Source organism: Natrix helvetica (assembly GCF_964273705.1).
Source record: "Natrix helvetica genome assembly, chromosome: 2".
NCBI classification, from domain to species: Eukaryota; Metazoa; Chordata; class Lepidosauria; order Squamata; family Natricidae; genus Natrix; species Natrix helvetica.
The window spans coordinates 238,997,309-239,020,577 of NC_138552.1; the positions used below are offsets into that span (position 1 = coordinate 238,997,309).

At 44.2% G+C, this 23,269-nt stretch overlaps 2 protein-coding genes across 7 annotated transcripts in view; one reads left to right on the forward strand and one right to left on the reverse strand.

Annotated features, from left to right (window-relative positions):
- The window catches only part of TMEM63A (transmembrane protein 63A), a 58,934-nt gene that overhangs the window by 23,658 nt on the left and 12,007 nt on the right, over window positions 1-23,269 (forward strand). For all 5 annotated transcript variants that reach the window (XM_081944124.1, XM_081944125.1, XM_081944123.1 and 2 more), the window contains exons 11-18: window positions 4,002-4,125; window positions 12,108-12,241; window positions 12,934-13,071; window positions 14,235-14,388; window positions 15,076-15,182; window positions 20,526-20,612; window positions 21,811-21,870; window positions 23,100-23,262. In XM_081944124.1, the coding sequence (XP_081800250.1) occupies window positions 4,002-4,125; window positions 12,108-12,241; window positions 12,934-13,071; window positions 14,235-14,388; window positions 15,076-15,182; window positions 20,526-20,612; window positions 21,811-21,870; window positions 23,100-23,262 (967 nt within the window). The remainder of the gene's footprint in view (window positions 1-4,001; window positions 4,126-12,107; window positions 12,242-12,933; window positions 13,072-14,234; window positions 14,389-15,075; window positions 15,183-20,525; window positions 20,613-21,810; window positions 21,871-23,099; window positions 23,263-23,269) is intronic.
- The window catches only part of EPHX1 (epoxide hydrolase 1), a gene marked incomplete at its 5' end in the record, with an annotated part of 82,357 nt that overhangs the window by 17,907 nt on the left and 41,181 nt on the right, over window positions 1-23,269 (reverse strand). The gene's annotated exons all lie outside the window — the stretch shown is intronic.

Consider the following 23,269-nt stretch of genomic DNA (forward strand, 5'->3'; position numbering starts at 1 on the left):
TTCCAGAGTGGTCTACCATAGGTTCAAGATGGCCTCGTTGAAGTCCATCCTAGAGGGCATCAGACAGGGCGATTACCTGGCCTCCATCGACCTCATGGAGGCTTATTTACATATCAGAATCGCCCCAGAACATCGTAGATTCCTCAGATTCTCACACGAGGGCAGCTACTTCCAGTATAGAGCCCTCCCCTTCAGGCTGGCCTCAGCTCCCAGGACCTTTACCAAGGTGCTGGCCGCGGCCGAGGGTCACCTTCGTTCCTTCCCAGTCCGTCTCCACTGTTACCTGGATGACATCCTAGTCCTAGCCAGGTCTCCAGACACGGCTAGGCAGGACCTGCGTCTCACCATTGACACGCTAAGGTCCCTGGGATTCTCGATCAACCTCGAGAAGAGTCACCTAGCCCCTACTACCAGACTCCAACACCTAGGGTCCATTATAGATTCAGTGTGGGGAGGTTTTCCTTTCCCGGGAACGTAGGGACAGCATTGTTCAGCTGGTTCAGGAGATACGCAGGTTACGCTCTGTCCCTGTAGTTCTTCTTTCCAGGCTCCCTGGGAAATTTATTTCTTGCATAGGGATCGTGCCTTGGGCTCGCCTCCATGCCAGGGAGCTCCAGTGGTTCCTGCTCCCACACCAGAGAGCCGGAACAAGCGACACCAGCTTCAAGGTCCAGGTGTCACCCCAGGTTCTCCTATTGCTCCATTGGTGGTTGACCCCAGCCCTAGACAAGGGGTCACTCTTCAGAGAACCAACAAGGTTCAGCTGGGGAGCTCACTTGGAGGCCCAGATAGCCCAGGGCCGCTGGACTCCTACTGACCTGCGCAACAACATCAACTGGTTGGAGCTGAGGGCCATCCATCTGGCTCTACGCCACTTCAGGACTACGGTGACCGACCATCATGTCCTGGTTCTGACGGACAACGTGGCAGCCAAGGCCCACGTGAACAGACAGGGAGGCACCCATTCCAAGGCCCTGCGCAACGAGGCCCTCCGATTGGGGAACTGGGGAGAGAGGAACCTCCGATCCATCAGAGCAGAACACGTCTCGGGGACAGAGAACCAGCAGGCAGACTGGCTCAGCAGAGAGACAACAACAACGGAGAGTGGCAGCTCCACCCCAACACCTTCCTATAAATCTGCAAGAGGTTCGGACGCCCGACGGTGGATCTCTTCGCAACTCCAGCGAACGCCTAGCTATCGACCTTCGTGTCGAGGTTCCTGTCCAGAGGCGCCATGGACACAGATGCTCTTCGTTGCAGATGGCCGGTCTCCTCTACGCCTTTCCTCCCCTCCCCCTCATCCCCGGGGTCCTGAGGAAGTTAGTGGCAGAGAGAGCAGAGATGATTCTAGTGGCTCCCTTCCGGCCACGTCGTCCCTGGCTAGCAGACCTGGTGGAGCTGTCTTCAGCCCCCCACTGGAAGCTCCCACTAGGGGAGATGTCCCTTCAGCAGGGGTCTCTGGTACATCCGGACCCGGAGTGGCTCCATCTGACCGCCTGGCGATTGAGCGGGAACAACTGAGAGGGGCGCACTTCTCCGTGGAAGTCATTAAGACCATCGAAGCGTCCAGGAGGCAGTCCACTACTTGCATTTACAATGCCTCCTGGGCTGCTTTCGCGGACTGGTGCCAAGCAAGAGGCCTTGTCCCAGCTTCGGCTTCTGTGCCCCAGGTGTTGGACTTCCTACAAGAAGGCCTGGAAAAGGGTCTGGCCCCCAGCACCCTCAGGAGACAAGTCTCTGCCCTCTCCACGGTCCTGGAGGGTGGTGGACTCCCCTCCTTTGTCTCAACATCCGGTACTAAGGCGTTTCCTTAAGGGAGCGGTGAATGTGAAGCCCCCCCCCCCGTGGTCCATCGTTTCCCTACCTGGGACTTACCCACGGTCCTCCAGTCACTAATGGAGGCACCCTTCGAACCCTTGAGGGAGGTTCCCCTTCAATTCCTGACCCTTAAGGTCGTTTTCCTGGTTGCCATCACCTCAGCCAGGAGAGTTTCCGAGCTCAATGCTCTGTCCAGCAGGGCGGACCTCTGCTCCTTCCTGGAGAACCAGGTCGTCCTCAGACTGGACCCCGTGTTTATGCCCAAGTTCAACTCCCCATTCCACAGAGGACTACAGATAGTTTTGCCGGATTTCTGCCCGCAGCCTTCCAGGGATAGAGAAAGATCATGGCACCGGCTGGATGTTAGAAGAGCCCTGCGCATCTACCTGAAGCGCATGGCACCCTTCAGGCATTTAGAGGCTCACTTCGTCTCCTTTCAGCATTCTACCCGAGGAGCCAAGGTTTCTCCGGCAACCATTAGCAGGTGGATCAGAGCGGCCATTTCCAAAGCTTACGAGGCACAAGGTCTCCAGGTTCCAGGGGGCATCACCGCGCACTCCACCAGGAGTGCGGCCACCTCAGCGGCTTGGGCCACTCAGTCTCCCATCGAGGAGATCTGTAGGGCTGCCGCTTGGTCTTCTCTATCGCCTTTCATCAGGCATTACCGGCTAGACGCATACGCCTCTGCGGATGCGGCCTTTGGGAGGAGGGTTCTTCAGGGAGTCCTGGACTCTCGGGGTGCTCAGGCCCATTGATCCCTCCCAAGGACATCTAGCTTTGGTATGTCCCCTATGTGACTCCTCCGACGCCTCACTTCGGAGACTGTCAGTTGGTCCTACCTGAACTGCATGTCTCGAAGGTGGCGTGGGACTGGTCACTTCCCCCCCCCCCATTAGGGCGCCCCGCGCCAGGGGCCTGAGTTAGCTCAGCGGTCAGTCACGGACCAGGCAGGAAGGATGTGTGTTTCTTATCTGTCCCTTCCTTTCCAGGTTCTTTGCTACGACCATCGGTTAATCTGGGAGGTCAGGAGGTACGGAGGTGTGGCCTCAAGATTTACCTCAGCCTCCAGGACAAAAGGGCTGTGACATTACCCATATGTGACTACTCCCACGCCACCTTCGAGACATGCAGTTCAGGTAAGACCAACTGTCATTTAGATACAGGATGGCCTGATCAGTTAAGGAGTTTGGTGAATAAAACTGGTTAATTTCTTTCTCATCTTATCGTATTTATTTAAAGGGTTTATATTCTGCTTGCTGACTAAGATGCAATACAATATATTTCAAAAGTAACAAAAATAAGCAAATTATTTGAGAAAGTCAACATTTGCAGACTTCATCCCAAGTTTTATGATGTTGCCTACAGCTTTGTTTGCAGGTCTCTGAGGAAATGACACAGCACTAAGTGGATGCCCCTCTCAGATATTTCAAAAGACAGAATTTCCTCATCCAGGCTGTTAGGACTGATTTAAATATGGCTCTAGGTGGCTAATGCAGTGGAAATGGAGATGAAAGAAGGGTGTTTACAATTTTCAATTATACCAAATGCCATTGTTGTTCCTGGACTTTGGACACTTGGAAGGCAATCACTTTGGCCCAAAAATGGCTGATGGAACAATTAGACGTTTCATTGAGATGCTGTTATTAACAGTATATCTGAGACAATGATGAGGTCTGTAATTTTCTTCTCCATTTTTTGGTCTATTAAATCCAGTGCTGTTTTAAACAAGAATCTAAGGTTATATTTTAATTTATTGTTTGATTATTTTGAATCCTGAACTTTGAAGAGAGTTGCTTTCATTGGTGTCCTGTAAAATACCAATGCTTAAGCACACTTTATAATATTAAAGATGATCTATTCTTAATAATTCAATAAAAGTGTACATCTTTTCAAAAACTATTACTATAAGGACTTTGAAGGTTTTTCTTACTAATTAGGTTCTTCTAGTTAACAAAATTAACTGCAAAGCTTAAAAGTGAATTTTATATAAATAATATCTACATGATTAAGCCTGCATAATTAAAGAAGTAGAAATATTTCGAATACCTATGATATGTGTTATCCGCTTAAGTATATTGCCTATCATGTGAATGTTATTTGTGAAAATGAATACATATTTTAGATATACACTTCATTTTAATAAATTCCTTGCCATATCACATTTATGTATGTGTTTATACTAGAAAAAAGGCAGAGAAGAATTTGGCTTACTATACCCAAGCTTTTGAGCATACTGGTAAAAGGTATCGCATACATACACAGCCATGTGGTCAGTTCCTTTGCTGTAACATCAGAGGATGTGAAAGGGTAAGAAGCTATTGTGTTTCTTAGTTAAAATGTTAAATCATTGCAATGTTTAAAATAAGATAAGATTTGCCATGCTTGTTTTTTAGGAAAAGATTAATAAGAATTTAAACTTTTTATTATTAATAATAAATTTATTTATTTATTTATTTATAATTTATTTATTATTACTCACTTTTTTAAAAAACTTGCAATAAAAAAGATACAAAAACAACAAAGAAAATTGTAACAACAGAGGTTAAAATGACACTGCTACTCGGAGGCTGGAGGTTTGTGTATTGGAAACAAAACACTTTTACTTTCTTTATTGATTATTCTGGCTTGGTACAAGGTCTCACTGTTTTGTCCGTAGAGAGTGATAAGAAGAAAAGCATACAGATGTTCCTTTGAAGTATATCTTCAACCAGAGAAAAGTGAAAATAAGACCTTATTGTGAATTTATGCTTAATTTTGTAAAAACCTTCCAAGCCAGAGCAGCAGTGTTTGTCAGCTGGAGATAATGGCACAATCTCAACAGCAGAAAGAAACTTTACGTTTGCAAAAGATATTGTTAGAAATTCAGAAATTATCAAACACATTTGAGAGGACGGAGAAGAAGTTGGAAAATCTAGAGCATCTAACAGTAAAATATGATGAAGAAGTTGGAGATGTTTATCAAGTGGAAAAAGTGGAGGTTAGAGTCCTAAAAACCGAAGAGAAAAATGACTACAAAGAAATTAAATCTGCTGATATCTATGGTGATTGGTTTGTGTCTGGAAATGGAAAGAGTGGAATATGGAAAGGGGAATTCATTGGAGGGGAACTCTACCCCAGATGGCAAGATACAGAAGAATAAAAAATAAAAGAATTTATGGATTTAAAGAGAGTAATTCTCCACGATTGGTGGAGACAGCAGTCATGTAGGGTTCACTCTGTCCAGTAACCAATAGGCTGAGTCTACAGATTATAAAGCCTTCCTCCTTGCTGCTCTTCCCCAGTTTTTAAACTCAGCCAGTTCTGGGTTGGGCGTGTAGTTGTATTTCTCTGATTATATTGTTCTTTCTTACTGATTGGCTATTTCTAAAACTTCCATATTTCAACCCCTGCTATTTCTTAAGATCTTGCAGGCAGGGGGAGTGTGTATATTAAGCAAGGAGCTTTGTTACTCGCCGCAGAGCTAGCCGCGCGGCTGGGACAGCCGTTTTAAAGCGACGGAGGCTTTTTTCCTGTCAGCGATCGTCGGAGGCCTGTATTAGGCAGCGGATCAGCTCCATTTTGTCCCTTGCCCAGTGTCTCGCGACAGTCTTAAGAGACAGTTGGTGGAACAGGCCATTTACCATCTTCTTCAGATCAGGGCCATCCAGGCTGTTCCCAAGGGCCAGGAACGTCAGGGGTTTTACTCCCGGCTGTTTGTGGTTCCAAAGGCCTAGGGGGAATGGAGACCAAATCTGGATCTGAAAATCTTGAACCGATATGTCCTTTATCGACGGTTCAAGTTGCACTCCCTGCAGTCCATCCTGGAGAGCGTCCGCAAGGGCGACTTCCTCTCCTCGGTGGACCTCACGGAGGCATATCTTCATATTCCCATCCTCCGCGAACATAGGCAGTTCCTTCGATTCGAGTACAGTGGAAATCATTACCAGTACCGGGTCCTCCCCTTTGGGCTGTCATCAGCCCCAAGGGTATTCACAAAAGTGCTAATGATGGTGGCTCAAGATTAGTCAGAATTCAAGTATATCTAGAAAACTTTCTCCTGCTGTCACCCTCCATCAGACAGGGTCACAGGGACATTTGAACTACCATTCAAGTCCTCCAAGGGCTAGGCTTTTCCATAAATCTGGCAAAAAGCTCTCTAAACCCAGACACCCGCATCCTTCATTTGGGAGCTCTAATAGACACTGTGCAGAGCAAAGTGTTCCTCTCAACAGATCGGCGGAACAGTGGAATTCCACCCAGTTGAAAGTTCATGATTTTATCCCCACACCCATAATCCCATCACATGTTCCAATCATCATCTTCCATGCTGGCATCTATACCCCTCTGCTTCCAGTCAGGTGTTGAGGTGCGGAGACAAAAGATGACCTTGGCTTCTAGAAAAGAATCACAACAATACATTCCACAATCCTACTCCTTTCTATTCCCCCCTCCCAACTACTACACTAATGAAACAGCATAGGAAAATAATAGAAAGTGTGGCAGGCCAAAGATCCTAAAAGAAACATAACTACAGGCCTGACAGGCGGCCTCTCCTCAGAAAAAAAACGTTTCCTGAAAAGAGAATAACATAAAAGTTAGCATAATAAAATTTAACCACCTCTTCTCCCCCCAGGGGGACCCTTTGACTTATCAGGAAACTTCTCATGGAATTGTTTTACTAACTTCTCCATTTTTAGGTTCCCACTGTTCACCCAAGTAGCTACAGACCAAGGGTAACCCTTCCAGTGCACTAAGTACTGTAAGCGACCCCTATTCAGCCCGGAGTCTACAATTTTTTCCACCTCAGATTGTGTTTCCCCTCCTATCACTACAGGAAGAGAGTGAGCTTGGGTGGATGCTCTTATGCTAGACCCAATTACTGGTTTCAACAAGCTACAATGAAATTCTGGGTTAAAATTCTCTAGACTTCTGGGTAGACTGAGTTGAACTGTAACTGGGTTAACTATCTTCACTAGTGGGAATGGACCTAGAAATTTTGGACCCAATTCCTTGCTAGGCATTCCTAATCTTTATGTATTTGGTAGATACAAAAACTTTTTCCCCCACACAAAAGGGGTTTTGGAGCGAGCGATGTTGATCAGCTTGCTTCGTGTAGGCTTCTGCCGCAATTGCTAGAGCCTTCTTCGTATTCTCCCATCCTTTCTTTAGCGTGTCCATCCATTCAATCAAAGGCATGGAGGAAGGAGGTTCTCTAGGCAACTCAGGCATGGCAACAACTTCCATGCCACTGGTAATCTGGAAAGGAGTTAATTCTGTGCTGCTGTGGACCGCGTCGTTGTACGCCACTTTGCCGAAGGGTAGCATGTCCGACCAGTTGTCTTGCTGATAGTCCACAAAACACTGGATCTATTGTTCCACCACCGCATTGGCTCTCTCTGCTGCGCAGTTCATGCTGGGATGAACCTCTGAGCTTAGTTCTTGTGTGGACCCAATGGATCTCAGGACCTCTCTCCAGAACTTGGCTGTGAACTGGACTCCGCGGTCTGAAATGATCCTCTTGGGTACTCCCTGCAGGTGATAAATGTGTTTCACAAACATTTTCGCTAATTTCTTTGCGGATGGCAATCTTGAGCAAGCAATGAAGTGTGCCTGCTTAGAACCCAAATCAATAACTGTCCAGATTACTCTATTCCCACTGCTGTCTGGGAGTTTCACGATGAAGTCCATTACGACCTCTTCCCATGGTCGGTTAGGGCTCTCTGCTGCAGGTGCTGTAGGTTCTGGGCTCTTGGATTCAATCATCCCTGGCTGGCCCTTTTCCTCCTCCGAGGCCTCCCCCTTGGTAGGACTCTTCGTCACCTTAAGTTGGGGATCCTCTTCCAGAGGTCGTTTGGGCTTCTCCCCCTCCGAGGCCTCTCCCTTGGTAGGACACTTTGTCACCTTAAGTTGTCCACCTTAAGAGGGGATCCTCTTCCAGAGGTTGTTGGCCCAGATGACTCTTCTGTGGTGGCATCTGGGACCCACTCTTTACCGCAGTGGTGATTGGTACACACATTTGTTCTTCAGCAATTCCCTCCTCCGAGGCCTCCCCTTTGGTAGGACTTTTTGTCACCTTAAGTTGGGGATCCTCTTCCAGAGATCGTTTGGGCTTTTCCCCCTCCGAGGCCTCCCCTTGGTAGGACTCTTTGTCACCTTAAGTTAAGGATCCTCCTCTGGAGATTGTTTGCCCTTTTCCTCCTCCGAGACCTCCCCCTTGGTAGGACACTTCTTCACCTTAAATTGGGGATCCTCTTCCAGAGGCTGGTGGCCCAGATGACTCTTTTCTGGTGGCATCTGGGGCATTCTTCTTACCACTGTGGTGGTTGGTGCGCACGGTTGTGGCATTGGGGCTGGAGCCAAGCACTCTGACGCTCTGTGGCCAAGTTGACAGCAATGGTGGCATTTTATTGGCCCCCATGAGGAAAGGAACCTAGTTACATCTCTAAACTTCGGAACCACCTCATCACATTGGACTGCTGTCCATCTTGCAGCTTCCCCCTTGGTAAACCCTTCTTCCATTGTGGAAATTGCTTCTCTATCGGAAGGTGGGGTAAGAACCTTTTGGGGCATTGCAGGTGCACATTTTCCCGCCATCCATCTTGCAGGCCTCCCTTTGGTAAACCCTTCTTCCATTGTGGAGATTGCTTCTCTGTAGGAAGGTGGGGTAAGAACCTGTTGGGGCGACTGGAACCGGTGGGGAGGTCAATCCCTCGATTGGCCACTGCCCAGTTTTCTGCCATGGTGCCATCTGCTGAGGGAGGGCAGGTGCCCACTGGCATCCCTCCCATCCATGACCTGGGGTTAAGACCCATCCCGGGGTTGCCTGATTCACAGGTTTCAGTTCAACCAACGATGGCTGGCTAGGGGGGTTTATGTGCCAAGGACCCTTCTGTTGGCTTGGAGGAGTTATGGGCCAAGTAGGTGCCCTCTGCTGGCTTGGAGCATTTTCCCATGTTGATGGCACAGGAGGTGCCCAGTGGCATCTTATCCATCCATACTCTGGGGAAAAAACCCAATCTGGTGGTGCTTCATTCACAAGCTGCCCAATTTCTGGTGGCTGGCAAGTGAAAGATGCTGGCCAAATCCCTTCTTGCTGTCTGGGTGGAAATTCCCATTTTGATAGGGAATCTGTCTTCAGCTCAGTTGCAGGGTAATAAGTCATTTCATTTATTGCAGTCTGGAAGGAGTCAAAACCTCCACTCCAGGTTTTTTTCCAAGCCTTGCTTCCAAGCTGGGGGGAAGGAGGGGAAGCATACACTCACATTTAGTTGTCCGAAATGGTCTGGGAAGCCCATCAGAGATGACTACGTGGGGATGGCTGTGATCTCCTTTCATCAGATCTTCTGGCCATCCTCTAGCCGGGTGTAGAAAAAGTCTTTCCAGCCCCTCCGTTCCATCCCCTCAGGCTGTGCCCCTTGCCAAATGCAATAAATCTTGAAGTAGAAATTCCTTTGCCTTTGAAGATTTGCAGAGAAGTGTCTCATCTCAGCTTCTTATCTCCAAAAGCTTACTCATAATTGTTCGCTGATATTTTACACTGTCCCGGTCAGCGTTGGGAATTCAGCACCCTTCACCAGCCACCCCCACCCCCGTGCGAGGGGGGGTGCTAGTGATTTATTTTTAAAGGGAGAGTTGGAATAATGTCAGCATTCTAAATACCATGCATGAAATCAATCAGAGACCAAGGCAGAATCATCCTTAAAGTTCCAATTTAATCATACAGGCATTTTAGCATGTCTGTGGAATTCCAACTCTGATTTTCTTCCTGGAATTCCACCCAGTTGAAAGTTCATGATCTTATCCCCACACCCATAATCCCATCACATGTTCCAATCATCATCTTCCACGCTGGCATCTACACCCCTCTGCTTCCGGTCAGGTGTCGAGGTGCGGAGACAAAAGATGACCTTGGCTTCTAGAAAAGAATCACAATAATACATTCCACAATCCTACTCCTTTCTATTCCCCACTCCCAACTACTACACTAATGAAACAGCATAGGAAAATAATAGAAAGTATGGCAGGCCAAAGATCCTAAAAGAAACATAATTACAGGCCTGACACTGCCTTTGGAAGGAGGGTTTTACAGCAAGTCCATTCTCTGGACTCCTCTTCCATGGGGACTGGATCCCTCCCTTAATTAGAGACTAGCTTGGATATGTCCCTACATGATTGCTGTCTCCACCAATCGTGGAGAATGGGTGTTGGTACTTATCTGATACGCTCGTTCTCACTGCAGGTGGAGACAGCAGTCAGCCCCGCCCTGTTCCGGTCAAGGTTCTCCTTCATTAGGATTAGGTTGGTCCTTTCTTCCCTTTTCTTGGCTTCCCTTTATTCTCCTTCTCCATATCAACTACACGTCAGTCTACATCATGTCTTCATCTAAAAGCTGGGGAAGAGCAGCAAGCGGGAAGGCTTTATAACCTGTAGACTCAGCCTATTGGTTACTGGACAGAGTGAACCCTACATGACTGCTGTCTCCACCTGCAGTGAGAATGAGCATATCAGGTAAGTACCAACGCCCATTTTGTTAGCAACATCATTGAAAACACCACTGACAATTAAAGATAAACTGATTAAGCAAACAGAAGAAGGGCATTGAAATTACATGAGACTTAATAAGCAATGAGTTGCAAAGAGGAGTCCATACAAACTTGATTAAGGAGATGATTAGAGGACTGATACCACAAATGGCAGAAGACATGAGATTGTTTTGCTACTGGAAAGATACAAGTTGATAGATGAAAGGGTATAATCTAAAACTAGTTAAACTTAGTGAAATTTAGTGACAATAGATATAGTTAAATAAATAATTGATAATGATAATAATGTATACATATGTATTGCTATGCTAAGTAATAATTGGATATGAATATTGAATGGTACCTATAAAAGGAAGATTATAATTTTTTTTGATCATATATAAAGGTTAATAAAAAAGAACTAAGTTAAATTCAGTTAAGTTTTGTTTATTGGGGGAAAATGTTATGATAAAGGACACAGTCAAATAAAGGAGGGATAATGATAATAACGCATATATATGCATGGGTGCAATATAAGGAAAGGGGATGTATACTGTAAACTGTAAACAGTGATTTGGAAAGGAGGATTAGAAATTTTTGTTACTAAATATTATGGATGTTTAGCTAGAATAGGCCATAAGGATTCAGTGCTATTGGAGGATATTAGAAATAGCAAATGAAATGCCAGTATGTGGTTATGTTTTAAATCTTGATATATTTTGATATATTGATATATTTAAAGGACGTTTAAACAATTATAGTCAAATGAAAATGGAGGTATGATGATGGTAATATGTATAAATATATCTGAGTTAAAATGAATTATGGTTGATGACTGTGGAAGAGATGCACAAAAGTTTTTTGTAACCAACTGATACACTTTCTAAGTATGTAAAGAATTCTTTGTGTTGTGTCCGTTTTGAAAATAAAAAATAAAAAAATTATATATAAAAAAGAATCATAAGATACAATACTTACTTATAGTCATAAGTTACTAATAAGCAATCAAATTATACTAGGAAACAAAACAATATAAATTTTAAAGATACAAGCAACATCATTATAGTCATAAGTGGAAAGAGATAGGTACTAAGAAGGAAGGGAAGAATAATAGTAATACAGTAGGTAATATGACAGTGTTATGGGAATTAGTTGTTTAGCAGAGTGATAGCATTTGGGGAAAAACTGTCCTTGTGTCTAGTTGTTCTGGTGTACAGTGCCCTATAGTGTCATATTGAGGGTAAAAGTTGAAACAATTTGTGTCCAGGATGTGAGGGGTCTGAAGTTATTTTCACTGCCCTCTTTTTGACTCCTGCAGTATACAGGTCTTCTATGGAAGACAGGTTGGTAGCAATTGTGGGGTTTTTTGCAGTTCTAATTATCCATTGAAGTCTGTGTTTGTCTTATTTTGTTGCAGAGCCAAACCAGACAGGTATAGAGGTGCAGATGACAGACTCAATAATTCCTCTGTAGAACAGAATCAGCAGCTCTTTGGGCAGTTTGAACTTTCTGAGTTGGCGCAGAAAGAACATTCTTTGTTGTGCTTTTTTAATGATACTTTTGATGTTAGGTGTCTATTTTAAGTCTTGAGATATAATAGAACCCAGAAACTTGAAGGTAGATGGTAACTTTTTAAAAGAAGTTTGATTTATTATTACTGAAATAACTGCATGTGAAACTACTAGACACCTAGGGAAGGAAAATAAAAAGAAACAAATGGAACAGTGAAATAGGATTATATATAAATACTTGAATATTAAAATGTAACGGCACTCTGCTTTTCAACAGGAAGATGCTATAGATTACTATACTGCAGTTTCCCAAAAATGTATGGAAGAATACTTGAAAGAAGAGAAGCTAATTTATGATAAGCCATTGGGAATAGCTTTTGTAACATTCCAGAGGATAACCATGGCCTCTCTGTAAGTGTGCATTTTAAATTTTATTATTACTATTAATTATTTTAAATGAAATGAAACATCAGTCTATCCCTAAGGTTACTTCCAACTCAAAGCAGCTCTATTAAATCCTATTTGAAGGCAATGCATAAAATTCCTGTTGATGGTCCCAGTGACCAACCCAGATTGGATCCCCCAACACAGAAATCCTATTAAAAGGCACCTGTGTATGTATTCTACTGATTGGGCTACATTGCTTTGAATAGATCAATCATTGCATCTTTCAGATAGTAATATTATAAACATTTTCTTATCATATGCTTTATTTGTGTGTCTTTGACGTGCAACAAACTTGAGAAAAGTGCTTTATGACCCAAAAAGCACTTCTGGCTGTCATAAAATATAGAACTGTGTCCCCCCCAATTCCCCCCCCCCCAGTCTTATGACCACATTTTGCGTGCTTGACAGCTGGTTAACATTTATAATTGGTTGCAGCATCCCGCAATCACATCATCAAATTTATAATATTTTTTGCTGGTTTTCAGCAAAAAACACCCATTTGGGGAATGGATTTGGACTTCTGACTGCATGATTCACTTAATGTCCGCTGTAAAAACAGTCATAAAATTGAGGAGAACCTTTTATGTGCAGTCTATAAAAATAATGATTCTATGCTGAGTCAACCATAATAGCTAAAATGCTTAATTTTACTGTAGCATTCTCAAAGATTACAATGCCTGTAAATGTCAAGGCTTTAAGTGCAAAGGAGACCCTCAACCATCAGCTTATAGCAAAGAACTTCGGATTTCCAAATGGAATATTAAGTATGCTACATATCCTCAGGATGTTTGTTGGTAATGTATCTTATTTTCCCCTCTTATTTCATGTGTAAAAAAAATGAAATTTGATACCATTGTTTTTTTTAGAAGATGAATGAAATTTATCTTAGCTATTGTCTGTATTATTGTCAGATTATTTAATTATGAGGCCAGAAATTGATAGAAAATCTTGAAAATACAATCTCAAAACAATTACATTGATGTCCAGACTAAAAATATAAACTAATCCAGTGCATTGATTTATAAATGGTGTAAGGTACAATGTTGCTTAAAATATTGAAAATTCAAACGGTTCACAAACTTTTAAACACCACTGTATTTTACAGGACTTCTATGTTCTGCTTGGACAACACACATGCCTTACAGTCAAGACTGAGCATTCAAATACTTATTTTAAACTATTGTAAAAGAAATCTAGCCAATTTTTATTCATGAATCTAGATCAGTGATGACTAATCTTTTTGTTGCATGCGCACACCCATAATGCAATGCACATGCCCTCCTGGTGCCCCCATGCATGCATGCATGACCTCCGTGTGCATCCCCTGCGCTCCCCTGCTCATGCACGGATGACCCCGTGCATGTGCGCGTCCCTGCATATGCCCTGGGCATGCGTGCATGACTCCCCACCCTGTGCATTGTGCATGACCCCTCCTACGTTCCCCCCCCCCCCCGAAAGACCTGAAAACAAGCTGGCCGGTCTGACATGGGGCAACGGCTTGTGTGCCCGCAGATAGCTCATGTGCCTGCAGAGGGCTCTGCATGCCATCTGTGGCATGTGTGCCATAGGTTCGTCATCATGGATTAGATGATCTTAAGAATTTGTCTCTCATTTTAAACAAGGTCTATTCCAGAGATAGAGGAATTTTTTATCACTTCTTGGTAAAAGTTATTACAGTGGGTACCCTGCTGAATTCTTCAGTAAAGGCAAAAAAAAATGCTACATTATGTTATGAAACAATTGGGAGGTTGGGGTAGATGATTAGGTTGCACTCGGGGAGGCAGTAGGCCAGGAAAAGGCATAAGCAATCTCTTGTCCATTTAATCTCCACTTCAGGTTTACCTATAACTTTCTCATTTTTACATATTTTTATTTTGAACAAAACATATCATATTCTTAATGCCAGTTTGGAAAATAAGCACTGTTACTGCTTGTCTTCTCTATTTTTGCTTGACAGGAATAATCTCTCAGTTCAAGGACGGAAGTGGTGGAGTAAATGGTTTTTTATCAATTTACTCCTTTTTGCTGGTCTCTTTTTCTTGACAACCCCTTCCATCATTATTTCAACAATGGACAAGTTCTATGTAACCAAACCGATTCAATATCTTAATGTGAGTAATGCACTATATCTGATTTTAATCATCTGTGCTTCTTTAGGTTGTCATAAAAGATTTCACTCTGAGGTTAAACTTGACTATCATTCTAATTAATAAAAGCAAAGAAAATATAATGTGAAATATAACCACATTTAATAAACACTGACACATATTTCTCAAATATAGACAAGCACCTTTCATCCTTTAAGTCCTATAGTTGTAAGTCCTGATACACTTTCTGTGTTACTGCCAGAGTTCATTCTTCTGTTGTGTTGAGATAGGAAACACAAAAGTACGTCCTCAGTAAAGATAATTGAACATCAATTAAAATTCTGCCTTCCCACAAAGGAAATATTCCCAGCAACATTCATTTTGCATCATGCCATTCTTAGCCCTTAGACACGTCAAGAATTAGTCATGTCAGTTCCTTGCCACTAAAAGTTGTTCATCTTGTTTTAAAGGGTATTGTTTGGAAATGGAAATTACCAGGTTTTGGGGTTTCTTTAAATGTAATCTTTGTTCCTGGATTAAGCTGCTAAGAGATTTTGATCTCTTTCCAAATCCTATCTGCTATTATTATTCTTTTCATAAGAACAATTTTATTTCAATGGTTGTTAAGCTGATATAATAAATATGTTTGGCTTGATCGCATTTGTGGTAAATCTGCAGAACTAGTTATATATCTCTTTATTCTTTCCTCAGAATCCTGTTATTAGTCAGTTCTTCCCAACACTCCTTTTGTGGTCCTTTACAGCTTTGCTACCAACCATCGTCTATTATTCAACAGTGTTTGAATCACACTGGACAAAGTAAGAAGACTCTTTGTTTTGGCTCATCAAATTACATTTGGAAGATTTAAAGGATAGGAAAGGCAAGGGATAATATTCAGAATTTGCAGTAATGTCTACTTTCCCCACATTCTTTTTTTGCACAGCTCTGATTTTAGCTTTATATAAACCACAAAATAATATTTATGTTAATTATTATCCTCTGTTCACAATAACGTAAAGTCACAGCTGCCATTTCTTTAGCTTGAGTTGGCCTTCATATGTATTGAGTTCTTCCCCAAAACCTAGGATATTGTAATGTATCAGCATAGTATAGGTCAGATCCAAGCAATGTGATTTTTTTGCTATTGATGGAATTATTATAATTATTTGTTTATTTATGGTCCAAGATCAAATTTTGGGTGCTTAGTAACCAGTCCACATTTACAGCCATTTGCAGCATCCTGTAGTCATGTGACTGATTTATTGTGATTTACAATGTTTTTGCTGAAAAGCAGTTTTTACTTGTCCAGACCGGTCATGGTTTTATTTGTCCAGCCTGGCCTCATAATGGTCATAACAACTCACCATTGCCTTGAGTTCCCCAGATCAATTGACACATCCACGTTTTGAGGGACATGGAAAGTTTAACAGTGAATTGGGGAGGACCAATCTTACCATGTGGGGGATGATATTTTGCAGGGTGGATGCCACAGCAGAAAAGACTCATGTTCTGGATTATACTAGATGCAACTCCTCAGAAGACAGAACCTGCAACATACTTCTTCTGCCAGACCTGATGAGACTGGCAGTTGTAATCAGGAACAAGTGGTCTCTCAGATAATCTGGCCCCATGCCTTGAAGGATTTGGTCAAAGAGCTAAAGTCAAAACCAGTACCTTGAATTGGATCTGAAAATAAACTGGGAATCACTGCAGCTCAGAGCTGAAGTGTAACTTATATTGTTTTAGGGCCACTCATATACCATATTTTTGGAGTATAAGACACACCGGAGTATAAGACGCACCAAAATTTTGAAGAGGTAAATTAAAAAAAAGTTTTTGCACTCTGTAGACCTCCCAAACCCTCTGCACACCTCATTTTTTGTGAAGAAATGGGGCATGCAGAGTGTTTGAGAGGCCTGCAAAGTGCTCCTAGATACTGGGAAGGCAAAAACGAGCAAAAAAAGGCCTGTTTTTCACAAAACCGGGCCCGTTTTTGGCCGCATAGCCTTTAGGAGGCTTGTAGAGTGCTCCGGGGAGGGGGGGGGCGCTAGCAAAAAGATGGTCCGTTTTTCACTTGTTTTTGCCCTCCCCAGCCCCCAGGAGCACCTTGCAGGCCTCCAAAAACACTCTGGACCTCCATTTTTGTGAAGGTGGTGTGGTTTTGGGAGGCCAAAAATGCTGTATTCAGTGTATAAAACACACCCAGATTTTCACCCTCTTTTGGGGGGGGAAAGGTGTGTCTTATACTCTGAAAAATATGGTGTCTCTGCCGCTATATTATGTACAGGCTGAAGCTTTCAGGTAGTTCTCAAAGGCAGCCTCATGTAGAGTGCGCTATAGAATTCAAACGGGGGATGACCAGGGTGTGAGTGACTGTGAATGGAGCCTTCCTATCCAAGAGATGTGCTGTGTTTTAAATTTTGTGACTTGGTCTTGGATCATAAATAAACAAAATATTTTTATATTTAACATGTTGGGGTTTTTATTGAAAGCAGTCAACTAAATGATTGCACAAATAATATTTATTGTATAGCTTATTGGATCCGGTTTAGTATTTGACTTATGGATGAAGAAACGGAAGCTTAGGGGTTTTTTAACTAATTATTTTTTATCCTTTTTAGGGGGTTCCAGGGAGGGTTTTAGGGTGGGGGAGGGGGGGAATCTGTCCAGGAGGGGGGCCAGTGCCAGGCGAACAGGTGAGTCTAGGAGGGAAGTGAGTGTGGTGGAGGGGGGGAGGGGAAAGAACATTCCAATAGAGGGTTGTCTTATTACATCGGTCGCGGGGAGGAGGGGATGCGAGGACAGGAGAAGACCACAACATCGGTTGGGAGACCGTGGTTGTTGGTTACACCCGGTCGTTTGTACCAACCCCCGCAATCTAGGTGGTCAGGAACTACAGAGCCAGGGCCTGAGGCTGATGCTCTGCAATGCAAGGTCCGTCACCAACAAGGCCCCCCTCATTAATGAGTTGATCTCGGAGGGGGAGCTGGACCTTGCAGGGATAACGGAGACCTGGTTGGGCCACGAGGGTGGTTTACCCCTCGTGGAAATGTGCCCACCGGGTTTCCGTGCATTCCATCAGCCTCGGGCCCTGGGTAAGGGTGGTGGAGTGGCGGTAGTTATACGGGAATGTCTACAGCCGAGGGAGTTCACTGTACCTCAGATACCCGGATGTGAGTCCCTTGGTGTGAAATGGGGCCCAGGGAGGCAGTGGGGCTTGCTGATTGTATACTTGGCTCCTCGCTATGCATCAGCAGCCCTGCCCGAGCTCCTCGAGCTGATCTCAGAGACGGCAGTTGAGACCCCCAAGCTTGTGGTTATGGGGGATTTCAACTTGCCGTCGACGGGGGAAGCATCCGAGGTAGCTCGGGAGTTCATGGCTTCCATGACAGCCATGGACCTGACCCAATTAATTCAGGGCCCCACACACGAAGGTGGCCACACTCTGGACCTTATTTTCGTATCTGAACAGTGGACGAGTGATCTGGGAAGAGGGGATGTAACCATCACTCCCCTGTCATGGTCAGATCACTCATGTCTCCGGCTGGACTTCCCTGGCGCTACCCCCCACCGCGAGGAGGCGGAACCAAACTGTCCAAGTTGGTACCGCCCCAGGCGCCTGATGGAACCGGATAGGTTCCAGACGGAGCTTGGGCCATTCCCTGTAGCCCTGACCCGCTCTCGCTCCGAGAACCTAGTGGCCGCCTGGAATAGGGCGGCCGCTGGGGCCCTGGACCGAGTTGCGCCTTTGCGGCCTCTCCTGCGGCGACGACCCACCCGGGCTCCTTGGTTTACCGAGGACCTGAGGGTGATGAAGCGCCATAGGAGACGCCTAGAGGGCAGGTGGAGGTCCTCACACTCCGAATCTGACCGAACACAGGTAAGAGCCTATTCACAGACTTACCTTGTGGCATTAAGAGTGGCCAAACGCAGACATTTTGCCACTCTTATTGCATCCGCCCTGCCGCCCTGTTTCGGGTGACCCGCTCTCTCTTATCACAGAGGACGCGGGAAGCCCCTTTACAGGGCAGAGCAGAGGAGTTTGGGGAATATCTGCAGGACAAAATCACTCAGATCCGGAGCGGATGGGCCCCCTTCAGTGGACCAGAGGAGCCGCCAACAGTGAGTCTTGTGAGACCATTCTGGGAGGAGTTTGATTCTGTTGCCCCCGAGGATTTGGATAGGTTGCGTGGACGGCTGCGACCGACCACATGTTTAATGGACCCGTGTCCCTCCTGGTTGGTACTGGCATCCTGGGAAGTGACACCAGGCTGGCTACTGGGCTTGGTGAACGCCTCTTTGAGCGAGGGGTCCTTACCTGCCGCCTTGAAAGAGGCGGTGGTGAGGCCCTTACTCAAGAGGCCTTCCCTTGACCCGATGGAGTTAGCTAATTATCGTCCAGTCTCCAACCTTCCCTTTTTAGCGAAGGTTGTAGAGAATGTGGTGGCACAGCAGTTTCCACGACACCTTGAGGAATCCGAATATCTAGACCCACGCCAGTCCGGCTTCCAGCCCGGACACAGCACGGAGACGGCCTTGGTCGCGTTGGTCGATGATCTCTGGAGGGCCAGAGATAGGGGCTGTTCCTCTATCCTGGTCCTATTAGATCTCTCGGCGGCTTTTGATACCATCGACCATGGTATCCTATTGCGCCGGCTGGGGGGGATGGGAGTTGGAGGCACCGTTCTGCGGTGGTTCGGCTCCTACCTCTCCGACCAGACGCAATGTGTGTTGACAGGGGGGCAGAGGTCGACCCTAAGGCCACTCACTTGTGGGGTGCCTCAGGGGTCGGTCCTCTCGCCCCTTCTGTTCAACGCATATGTGAAGCCGCTGGGGGAGATCATCCATGGTTTTGGGGTGGAGTATCATCTGTATGCTGATGATACGCAGCTGTACATTTCCACCCCAGACCACCCCAACGAGGCTGTCGAGGTGATGACCCGGTGTTTGGAAGCCGTCGGCGTCTGGATGGGGGACAACAGACTCAAGCTCAACCCCTCCAAGACTGAGTGGCTGTGGCTACCGGCACCCCGGTTCAGTCAGTTGATTCCATCACTGACCATAGGGGGCGAGCAATTGCCCCCTGTGGAACGGGCGCGCAATTTGGGCGTCCTCCTAGATGCCCGGCTGTCAATGGATGACCATGTGGCAGCCGTGGCAAGGGGGGCGTTCCACCAGGTTCGCCTGGTGCGCCAATTGCGCCCCCTACTGGACCGGGATGCCCTACGCACGGTCACTCATGCACTGGTGACGTCTCGGCTGGACTACTGCAATGCCCTCTACATGGGGCTTCCCTTGGGACGCGCTCGAAGACTGCAGCTAGTCCAGAACGCAGCCGCGCGGGCTATTATGGGGAGTACTAGGTACTCCCATGTAACACCGCTCCTGCGCGAGCTGCACTGGCTGCCTGTGGTCTTTCGGGTGCGTTTCAAGGTGTTAATTACCATCTTTAAAGCGCTCCATGGCTCAGGACCTAGGTACTTGCGGGATCGCATCCTACCACATACTTCCCTACGACCGATTCGCTCTCACAGGGAAGGACTCCTCCGGGTGCCGTCCACTAAGCAATGCCAACGGGCGGCACCTAGGAGTAGAGCCTTCTCTGTGATGGGCCCAACCCTCTGGAATGACCTCCCCCCCGATATTAGAACCACCACCGACTTCCGCTCCTTCCGTCAAAAACTGAAGACTCCCCTGTTCCGTTTAGCCGGCCTGGCCCATTCATAGTCTTATTCTACCTCCTGGCAGATATTTTAGTTGGGTATTTTTAGGGTTATTTATATAGTGTTTTTAATTGAAACTTTGCTTTATGTACAGTTTATTGCCTCCTCTTTTATGTTTATGTTTGTATTTTCTATTTGTTGATGTGTTTTATCTAACTGTACACCGCCCCGAGTCCCTTTGGGGAGAGGGGGTGGTATAAAAGTCTAAATAAAAGTAAGTAAAGTAAAGGATGCTTGCACTAAAGGATAATTTTTAGATAGAGCTGACAGAAACTAGTGTAAAAACAGTCAGAGTAACAAATAACACCAACTCCAGAGTAATCCAAAATCAACTTATTTCCAAATTTTAAGTTTAAGCATTTCCATTTGCAACTACCATACCAACCCAATAATGTTTGACAACGTGCAACAATTAATCATTTTCTTCTTTTTTAATAGGTCTAATGAAAACAGAATAATGATGCACAAGATTTACTCATTTTTGATCTTCATGGTACTAATATTACCTTCACTTGGTTTGACTAGGTAAAGGCTACTGTAAAATTCTAGCTTTCTGAGTATGACATGGTTTCCATTCTTTTAAATTTATTTTTTTTGCAGCCTTTAAATACATGAAACAATCTTTGCCATGCCAAAAAAATAATTTCTTTTTCTCCCTAATTATTTTTTTCTTCATATTTCCTCTTTGCAGTACAAAATGTACATAAACCATGTAAAAATAATCAGCAACTCTCTACATTTAAGTGTTTGAGAGGTAGAATACTTTTCACTTGCTTATCACATTTTGGTCTATATCTGTTGTTTATATATCTATGTCTCCTTACTGGCTGAAATTCAGAATTGCCCAAGGGACTTGCCTTTTTCATCTATCGTTTTCCCACACCTCAAAAATCTTCTCTGGGCAGAATGAGTGGACAATTTATTCATAAACTTCTAGGCTTTATTGACGGAACTATAGCAACATAACCGTCTTTCATTTCATCCAATAGTTTCCCCCCGCCCCTTTTCCAGGGATACAGATACAGGGGCAGGGGAATCACTTCTAAACACTCATGGCATTTCAAAGGTCACTGTTCCTCCTGTTCCAGTGAGCCTTCAGCCCTAATTGATTTTTTTGCCATGTCCATCTTGGGGTGGGGAGTGGTTGGTCCGGTGTTATTTTTACTTTTTACAATAATTCCACCAAGAGCAGAATTTCATTGGATTTTATTCAAAAACCTTTCTTATTTTTTTCATTTTAAAATCAAACACATTATAATTGATTTTAATTGGCTAAAAAGTTAAAAACACGATACAGGAGTTAGCGACAGCAATTCTGGCAATCCCAATTGCCATTGTTAAGTGAATCCCCTTGAGTGGTTAAGTAAGGATGTCGTGTACTCATCACTTGCAACTTCCTGCTGGTTTCCCCAATAACTTCACTTGCCGAAAACCAACAAAGAAGATTGCAAATGGTGACCACAGAATATTGTGATGGCTGAAATTCTGAGGACTGGTAAGTACAACTCATTCAATGCTGTCAAACGTTTGAATAGCGGCTGAACGAATGATTGTTAAACATGATCCATTTGTAGCTTGGGTTTTTAAAATAACTTTTATGCTTTTATAATATGTGTGGTGATAGACAGTGATTTGAAACTATTAAATTTGTTGTACTTAGATTTTTCTCTTCTATTTGATGTTGTAGTAAATTGGAGAAATTAACACCAAATATTTCTTTCAGTCTGGATTTCTTCTTTCGCTGGCTATTTGATAAAGCATCTGAATCTAGAGTTAGATTAGAGTAAGTATCTAAAAAGAAGCTTTCATTCTTTTGCTAATTGACCCAGTATATGTGAATGGGTCTTCAGTTACTATTTCGTTTATGAATCATAAATTGATACTACCCAGTGGGAAGAACTGAATGTAAAGATTCTTATGTGATGATTTGTTTGTCTTGGGAAATGATTTTGAATAACTAGTAAACATTGCTCTTTGTGTCTTCAGGAGCGCTGCTCCCCAAAAGTGTGACCTAAAGTTATTCCATTGAAAAGGAAGGCATTGTGAAGCCAAAGAGCTGTATAAGTTCTGTGTGGGTTTTATGCAACTTCAGAAGGAGTGTTGATGGGGGAAGTTTAATATTGCTTTCTAAAAATTAAAACGCCTCTTAAATTTATCCTAAAACCCCGGAAAAACTGGAGCTATCCACACTCAGAGGCTGTCTCTTCTACTTAGAACCATTGCTCCAGTCACTGCAGCCTTTCTGTTTTAGTGCAGCCATTGGCCCCAAGTACATCATATGCAGTGATCTATCAGAGATGTTCAAAGCTCAAGCCACTGATATCTTGTCAAGGATTTAAATCTGAGAAAAATCACAGTATGACTTTGGGCTGGTCATTCTGTGTCAACCCATTCTATCTTGGCTGTGGAGGGAAATTGGAGGAAGGGCTGCTATGTGGATGGGACATCAATGTAATCAAACAATTGATTTTATTTACTATGATGTTCACCCTTGACCGATATTTTCTAGAATATATTTCATATGCCATGAGAGCTACTGACTCCTCAGAATGAGTCGGGGCAACTTTTTTGAGGCGGCATGAGTGGTAAAGATAAAATTACTTACATTAAGCCTTACAAAAGCAAAACAGGTACCTTAAGCCTCTGCAAATCTCATTCACAGCAGAAAAGCATAGAAAAAAATACTTCGTTTTTCCCAAGTTTAACTCAGAACTTCCTTTGTCCTCAGAGGAATTTGCAGTATTTTTAAAGTTTGTCACTTTTTTGTATTTCAAAATTCTTCCAGTTGTCTTAAAATAAATGAGTATGTGGCAAAACCATGGGTATGTGTGCAAATTATTGTTGGATTGATTTCCTATTTTGTGAGTGGACATTGAAGACAATACTGGTCCCTGTTTTCACTGCTTCCATTCAAGACAGATGTGCAGAAGAGAAAGAAAATGCTCACTGTTCACCATGGTCTCCAGATGGGTGAAAAGGAGATAAGATTGCATGCCTATTTTTTCATTGCAGGTGTGTCTTTTTGCCTGATCAGGGAGCTTTCTTTGTGAACTATGTAATTGCCTCAGCTTTTATTGGCAATGGAACACAACTGTTGCGTTTCCCAGGCCTTATGATGTACACCATTCGCATGATGATGGCCAAATCTTCTGCTGAGAGGAAAAATGTTAAGCAGGTATCAA